The sequence below is a fragment of the Gadus macrocephalus genome, chromosome 8 (genome assembly GCF_031168955.1).
Source record: "Gadus macrocephalus chromosome 8, ASM3116895v1".
NCBI lineage: Eukaryota > Metazoa > Chordata > Actinopteri > Gadiformes > Gadidae > Gadus > Gadus macrocephalus.
Window position 1 is genome coordinate 13,213,125 of NC_082389.1, and position 8,861 is coordinate 13,221,985.

The window sequence follows — 8,861 nt, forward strand, 5'->3', positions numbered from 1 at the left end:
CAAGATTTTGTCATTTAACACATACACATTTCCATTTTTTTTATTCATCTATCTATATTCTACTTATTTGGATGAATTTGAATAATAGCCAATATTAAGCTGATTTCTTTGTAGGATGCATATTTAAGGATTTCTATATTTAAATTATCTAAATATTGTAAATATTTTGGGCATAAATAACATATATTCTGGCTTTTTTGGAATCTGATTTATGGATTTTAATTTTCTTGTTGCTAATATATGTGTTTAGGAGACTTCTGAGTAGATTATTAAATAACTATGTTAACTCTACAATAATCGGTGTGGTTTTAGTGTGCAGCATGTGATCAAGCATGCTCTTCTCTCACAGAGTCTTTCCATTTCCACCATACCTCGGTCGTCAAGGAGACGACCTGCTGCTGTTTTGATTGACAGCTCCTCATCATTGCTGGTTAACAGGATGTGGTGCTCTGAGATGTTTGTGGTCTGTAGCCGGTGGATGTGGAGCTGATGGAGGAAACAGATTCAGGTCTCCGCTAATACAGAGAACCTGAGCTCATCTGATCCCCAACAAAGACACAATCACACACACGCACACAGGCACCAACTTCACTGCTGCTGGAGGAATGAATCAGCAGATATGTGGTTATATTTAACTTCAGCTACAGGTTCAAATACATTCATCTGAAATATGCCTCTTCTACATTTACTCACATGTCAATCCTGACTCTGTGCTGCCATTGGTCCTCTGGCTCAGAATCATGTGACACACAGACACCACGCCATTGGTTCCACTGAGCTGTCACTCAAAAGCAGCCCTCCCACTCCACCCCAGGGGACGGTGGGCTGGCGTTGAGGACCTATTTGAGGCCACCCTGGCTCACCCTGGTCTCAGTGGCAGCCCCTCTCCTCAGCTTCTCCGACAGACCAGATGCTTCTACTCTCTAGGGCTGCATGGAGCTCACTGTGTTTAGGTGACAGTTTCCCACCAATCACAACTCACCACACATCGGGTTTCGTCCATCCCAGAACACGGATGCTCATCCATGTGCTCTTGTCCCTACAGCGGTGGTTGCCATGGCAGCAGAGCTGACTCAGGACCAGGTGTCGTGGACCAGGAGAGAAGGGGAAAATGTCACCGGGGGAGAAAAGGGAGAAAATGTCACCAGGAGCAAAGAGGACGCCGTCTCCTTCAGATGTACAAACACTGGCCAGTGTTATTATATCCTCTGGTACCAGAAGAAAGAGGGGGAAACATTCACCGGGATTCTTCGAATTCAAAAGAGTAATGGTAACATTTACAAAGGATACAACCATCCTCAGAAGGATGATTTCTCATCAGTCTTCAAAGAGAACAGCTGGGAGTTGTCGCTTCAGAAGGTGAATGCGTCCCATTCTGCCACCTACTACTGTTCCTGTTGGACTAGTGGTGTCACACAGTGAGACGTTCTCCTTCCTGCCCGTACAAAAACTCTGCTGATCACATGACCCAGCAGGTCATGTCTCATTGGCTGTTCAATCTCCATTCAGGCGCTAATGTAAACTGGACATGAGTGAGAAGATCTGAATCAATCTCTGTTTCACAGTTAGATCACAGCCTGGACCTTACTGTCTGTATTCTAGGCTTCAATCCAAGCCTCTCCTATACTGTGCAGAGTTAATATCATCACTGAACTGGTTGTTGGTTACGGTGAGGTGGATCAAACTAAAGAGTAACAGACAGACATCTGGAGGCTCGAACGGAAATTAAAGACTTCATGCTCACACCTCAAGAAACAAGAATCTAGTAAAATACTGAGCTCTGTGGTAGTGAAGCACTCTCTTGAAGTTCTTACATCGTCGTCTTCCTTGAGAAGGAACGAGTCTCCGGTGGTTATTAAAGCCTACGATGAAAAGGGAAGAAGACCTTGGGGACATTTCTACTGAGAAATGATATAAACTCTGCTGATTTACTCTGCTGGCATTTACAAAGCCCTCCTCTCAGGACAAGAACATTCATCCCCACGCCTCCCTTGTAGTGGTGCTGATCATCTGTAGGTGATCGATGTGATCAACAAGTTATTGATCAGCGTTGACGGCATCACAGGCGGTGAGCAGAGGTTTATGATACAGGATATTTCACTGTGGATATCCCAATCTTTGGTCGTGGCACCACCCTGGTTGTTACAGGTAAGATCACTGCTTCATGGTTTCTATGACTTTGTGTTTCATTTTATGTTGGGGAGAATATGAGTGCATTAATGTTGCCAGTTTTTTTTTTTTTTTTTTTACCTCTTTGAGTTTCGCTAGAGAAGTCAGCGTTGTCTGAAGATTCATGTTCTGTCTCTACAGCTTAAAATATCACTAATGCTATTAATAAACTATAACTCAGTATAATATTATTATGAATTATCATTATGGGGACAAAAATCAGCACATGACAATTTTCAAACCAATAAAATTGTAATATTATGCTAATAAAAGCCAACATTAACGTCAACAGTTTGCCAATATAAATTAAAGCCTCCTTTTAAGTAGGATCTGTTTCTATTCTTTGAGGTTCCCCCTTTTAATCGTTTTTTTTTCTCTGAAGCACTTTGAGATTCTTGAATATAAAGTGCATTATAAATAAAATGTATTATTATTATTATTATTATTATTCTATTATGTACATTTCTAATCTTCAAAACAATAATTATTTTACAAAGTAGAAATAATAATGTAAAAATATTAATGATACTGTATCTATATATGTTTATTATGGAAAATGCACATGGTATGTATATTGGGCTTGATACATAAATCAGATTTATTGTATGTATAACATAGTTATATATGTAAATATTTATCATTACTTTTTTTTTAGATCGCTAATGTAGTTTCTTTGACTACTTACAATTATTTTAATTATCATGTTTAAAATCGTATTAATATTAATTATAGTACTTGGTACTTAATTACAAAATATAATAATTTTACAAAAATTATGAAGTGATTGCCTCCCTTCATATTGTTTTCAGAGTTATTTAATTCTTAACATATGTTGTAATATGTAATATAATAATTCTGCTAATATTTCCACGTTTTGACACCATGTGACTTGTGTTCTGTCTCTCGATTGGTTCTTCTGTTAAACTCAGACAGGTCAGTGGAGCGGCCCAAAGTGAGCGTCTACCCAGCGACGGGAGCTGATTTAAAGGGCCGGCGCTCCCTGCTGTGTGTAGCCAGAGACATGGTCCCTGAGGAGGTCCGGGTGTCCTGGAGGAGGAGAGGGGGGGGCGGAGGGGGGGGGAAGGACGGGGAGCAGCTGGAGCTCAGAGCACCGACATACGCTGCCAGCATCCTGGTTATTGATCAGGGAGAAACCCTCACAGATCAATACATCTGTAGAGTTGAGCATGAGAGCGGTCTGCAGAAGGTGGAGGTCCCAGCAGGTAATGAAGAACTACAACCCCTAAACAATCAGCTTGTTGTCTATCTCTAACCCCACTGGCTTTCACCTGGGACATGAAGTCTATTAATAACCCACAAACACTGACCCAGCTCCAACAGAAATGACCTTGACTTCAGAAGGCCCCGGAAAGACAGATGTTACCTTAGCGACGGCAGTTACTACGGACCCCCGGCGTCCAGGGAGACCCAGAGAAGGTCCTTCAGATGAAACACACCGTAAGATCAGCTGCTCTCACTCTGAACTGCTGTAGGAACCTCAAGTGGCCTCTGGATTAGCAGTGTGGTATCTCATCAAGAATACATTAATATATGTACACACCATGGAGTGTAAACCAGTACAAACTATTATAAACCATTACAACCACTTTATAACAGTATGGAGTGTACAAGCCATTATAAACCAGTATAAACCAGTATGGCACGTATAAACCAGTCCAGACCTCTATGGTGCGTGCAAACCCGTAAAAAATAGTTAGTATAAAAACTAGTATAGACCACAATGGTGGGTACATATAACTATAGGCCAGTATAAACCATTGCGGTGTATATTAACCAGTATAGCGTCACCAGTATAGACCACTATGATTCATATGGACCAGTATAAACCAGCATAGGCCTCTATGGTGCACATGGACCAGTATAAACCAGTATGGGCTGTGTGTTGGTGGGGTCCCAGAGTCCCTCCAGGTGCTGTCCAGAGCCAGGCTGGCGTCTGTGCTCTACACAGTGATGGTGGTGAAGAGTGTGCTCTGCTGCTGTGGCCTGGCTCTCCTGCTCCTCCACACCAACAAGACCAGCAGGACGCCCAGAACCAGCACCACCACAGCCCTGGACTGACGCTGCTGTCCCCCAGAACCAGCGCCACCACAGCCCTGGACTGACGCTGCTGTCCCCCAGAACCAGCAGACCCACCTCGTACAACCATATGAGGTCATCATGTCGCCATGTGACCATGTCATCATGTCACCATGTCATCATGTCATCATGTCATCATGTCTTCATTTCTACTCTCCACGTTCTTCTGCTCTTTTCCCTCCACTGTTCGGACCAGAAAACTGAATGAGTGTTTCCCGGTATTCTGTTGCTTGTTTCTTAGTGTGTACTGTCGCCCATGTAACATCTAACACACTCCCTTCATTTAAACAGGCCCTCAAAACCCACCTTTTTATGATCGCTTTCAACACATAAACATTTTCCATTCTCTACCCTCCGGCCTTTTAACTATTCTTAGTCTTTGATACCTATTTCAGTTTTTTAGATACCTATTTTTACCCTATTTTATCTTTTTACTTATATACCTTATTATTCAATGTTTTTTTTCTGTGTTCACTCTGTTAAGCGACTTTGAGCAATTATAAAAGTGCTGTATAAGCTGAATGTATTATTATTATTATTATTATTAGGTATGAACATGCATTTAAAATAACAAAAAATATATATATATCATTAGCTGGTTGTCTATCAATGGAGTTGTATTCATGAGATGAAATATGTTATTTTAAAGAAGCTTATTTTCTATATCTTTCGTAACAACGATTCTGAACAAAACTCCACTATGCTTCAGGCTACAATGGAAATCGATTTTAACCTTGCTCTAGGGTAAAGTTAACTTTGAACTAGAATGTAATCTTCTACTTTCTAGAAGTTTATAAGTACGCTATTAAGTACGCTGTTAAAGTTCAAGTTGCGATAAAATTTGATATCTCCCAAAATTGGACGTCTTCATCGGTGAGCAACACATTTACTTTCTTAATAAACCCCCTCAATGCTTGAAGAGCTCAAATCGGCAAAAAAACATAAAGAAAAAGCTTTGCACCATGTCAACTGATGGATTCCATTTGTCGTTCTGGAAGAGTTAGGTAGGTTTACTGTTGTTTTAAATATTTTTATTGTAGTTCTGAAGGAGCACCATTTTGTGATTCAGAATGAGTTTATTGTGAATCAGAAGTAGTTTATTGTTATTCTGAAGTACTTTATTGTAGTTCTCAAGCAGCACGTTATGACGAGTGTTTCTTTATTATTAACACCAGGGTGATGCAAGAAACGGCTGCCCATGATAATTATAAATCCAAACTGTCATTGTTTCAATTGTTGTTTGTCTTTGTGTAGTATTTGTTTCTTCCTCCAGATGTCCTTATTCTCCTCCTTCCCTTCCTTATCGTTGATTTTCTTCCACCTTTGTTGATTTGTTAATTGTGTCTTATTTGTATTCAAGCCCTCCGTTTGTTATCCATTTGTCTTAAGGTCCCGTCCTGTAGCTTAGCAAGTCTAGTAAGTGTCTTAGTTAATGATAAAACTTTTGTTTGATGACAATCATTATTTCTGATAGATCTGCAGAGATTAAGATCATTTTGGTTTAACCTCCTCAACCTGAGTTTGAGTCTCCATTTGAGTCTGAAACCTGATCTACAGACAACAAATATCACAGCCCTTTTCTATTTATGGACTAAATATCGCAAAAAAAGTGGCAGAAATGTGTTAAATTCTCCCAATGTTCCAGTTACTGCAAATATAAAAGATAAATATTAGAGAAAAGAGAAAATGATGTAAAACTGCGCAGTGGGGCTCACCGGTTAGAGCGCGTAGCATTTAGGGGCCAGTCCTCACCGCAGCGCCCCGGGTCCATTCCTGCCTGCGGTCCTTTGCTGCATGTCCCCCGCTCTCTCGCCCTAACCTTCCTGTCTATCTCACTCTATCATAAAGCATACAAATAAATCTTAAAAAGATCAACAAATATTGTGCAGTGAAAATAATTTTATTATCTTTCTACTTTAGTGGATGGATGTGAATCTTAATTTTAGCTTTGTTGTTGATCTCTTGTTCTATTATTTTGGTTTAATTTGGAATAAAATGTAATTTTATTCCATATTTTCAAAATGTTAGTGGAAAACAGTTTCCAATTCGGAATACATTTCATGGTGTGTATCTAATTGTTATGTAAAAATCTTTCTTTATATTTCTCTAGATTTAATCAATCAAATCATTACTATAATTTTTTTTATTCATATACAGTATGTCTATTCTATTTATTTGGGTGAATTTGAATAAAAGCCAATATTTAGCTGATTTCTATGTAGGATACATGTTTAAGGGTTTCCTATTTTTATTTTCTAAATATTGTAAATATTTTGGGTAATAAATAACATATATTCTGGCTTTTTTGGAATTCGATTTTTGGGTTTTCTTATTCTTATTGATAATATATGCGTTTAGGATACTTCTGAGTAGATTATTAAGTAACTATGTTAACTCTACAATAATCGGTGTGGTTTTAGTGTGCAGTATGTGATCAAGCATGCTCTTCTCTCACCACAGATCAGAGTCTTTCCATTTCCACCGATACCTCGTCGTCAAGGAGACGACCATGCTGCTGTTTTGATTGACAGCTCCTCATCAGTGATGGGGAACAGGATGTGGTGCTCTGAGATGTTTGTGGTCTGTAGCCGGTGGAGGTGGAGCTGATGGAGGAGGAAGATTCAGGTCTCCGCTAATACAGAGAACCTGAGCTCATCTGATCCACAACAAAGACACAATCAGACACACGCACGCAGGCACCAACTTCACTGCTGCTGGAGGAATGAATCAACGGGAGATATGTGGTTATATTTAACTTCAGCTACAGGTTCAAGCGCATTCATCTGAAATATGCCTCTTCTACATTTACTCACATGTCAATCCTGACTCTGTGCTGCCATTGGTCCTCTGGCTCAGAATCATGTGACACACAGACACCACGCCATTGGTTCCACTGAGCTGTCACTCAAAAGCAGCCCTCCCACTCCACCCCAGGGGACGGTGGGCTGGCGTTGAGGACCTATTTGAGGCCACCCTGGCTCACCCTGGTCTCAGTGGCAGCCCCTCTCCATCCTGGTTATTGATCAGGGAGAAACCCTCACAGATCAATACATCTGTAGAGTTGAGCATGAAAGCGATCTGAAGGAGGAGATCCCAGCAGGTAATGAAGAACTACAACCCCTACACATCAGCTTGTTGTCTATCACTAACCCCACTATATCACCTGGGATATGTAGTCTTAAACTAACCCCACTACCTGGAACCTGGAATTTCAATTACCTTCATATGAACCACTGTAGACCACTGTGGTCTATTTGGTACATATAAACCAGTCTTGGCCACAATGGTGCAAATTAACTAGTAAAGACCCCAGGGTGCATATGAAGGAGTATAAAGCAGTTTAAAGCAATGTGATGCATATAAAGCAGTATAAAACAGTATAGACCCTTATGGGGAAAATTAACCTGTATAAACCAGTATAGACCACTATGGTCCGTATGGACCAGTATAAACCGGCATAGGCCTCTATGGTGCATATGGCCCAGTATAACCCACATAGGCCTCTATGGTGCATATGGCCCAGTATAACCCACATAGGCCTCTATGGTGCATATGGCCCAGTATAACCCACATAGGCCTCTATGGTGCATATGGCCCAGTATAACCCACATAGGCCTCTATGGTGCACATGGACCAGTATAAACCAGTATGGGCTGTGTGTTGGTGGGGTCCCAGAGTCCCTCCAGGTGCTGTCTGTGTTCTACACAGTGATGGTGGTGAAGAGTGTGCTCTGCTGCTGTGGCCTGGCTCTCCTGCTCCTCCACACCAACAAGACCAGCAGGACGCCCAGAACCAGCACCACCACAGCCCTGGACTGACGCTCCTGTCCCCCAGAACCAGCACCACCACAGCCCTGGACTGACGCTGCTGTCCCCCAGAACCAGCACCACCACAGCCCTGGACTGACGCTGCTGTCCCCCAGAACCTATTTTTTTATCTTTTTACTTATATACGTTATTATTCAATGGTTTTTTTCTGTGTTCACTCTGTTAAGCGACTTTGAGCAATTATAAAAGGGCTGTATAAGCTGAATGTATTATTATTATTATTATTATATGAACATGCATTTAAAATAACCAAAAATATATATATATCATTAGCTGGTTGTCTATCAATGGAGTTGTATTCATGAGATGAAATATGTTATTTTAAAGAAGCTTATTTCTAAATCTTTCGTAACAACGATTCTGAACAAAACTCCACTATGCTCCAGGCTACAATAGAAATCGATTTTAACCTTGCTCTAGTGCAAAGTTAACTTTGAACTAGAATGTAATCTTCTACTTTCTAGACGTTTATAAGTACGCTCAGGGTGTTAAAGTTCAAGTTGCGATAAAATTTGATATCCCCCAAAATTGGACGTCTTCATCGGTGATTAACACATTTACTTTCTGAATAAACACCCTCAATGCTTGAAGAGCTCAAATCGGCAGAAAACATAAAGAAAAAGCTTTGCACCATGTCAACTGATGGATTCCCTTTGTCGTTCTGAAAGAGTTAGGTAGGTTTACTGTAGTTTTAAATATTTTTATTGTAGTTCTGAAGGAGCACCATTTCGTGATTCAGAATGAGTTTATTGTGAATCAGAAGTAGTT

General features: G+C 40.5%; 1 protein-coding gene across 1 annotated transcript; it reads left to right on the plus strand.

The window, feature by feature from the left end:
* The first annotated feature begins 863 nt into the window (after nt 1-863).
* Nucleotides 864-8,186, plus strand: LOC132462480 (uncharacterized). Its single transcript, XM_060058034.1, has 6 exons — nt 864-953; nt 1,046-2,148; nt 3,099-3,392; nt 3,502-3,627; nt 4,088-4,245; nt 7,842-8,186. The coding sequence occupies exons 3-6, from the start codon at nt 3,191-3,193 to the stop codon at nt 8,082-8,084; spliced, it is 729 nt and encodes a 242-aa protein (XP_059914017.1). The 5' UTR covers nt 864-953; nt 1,046-2,148; nt 3,099-3,190; the 3' UTR covers nt 8,085-8,186.
* Nucleotides 8,187-8,861: the final 675 nt, after the last annotated feature.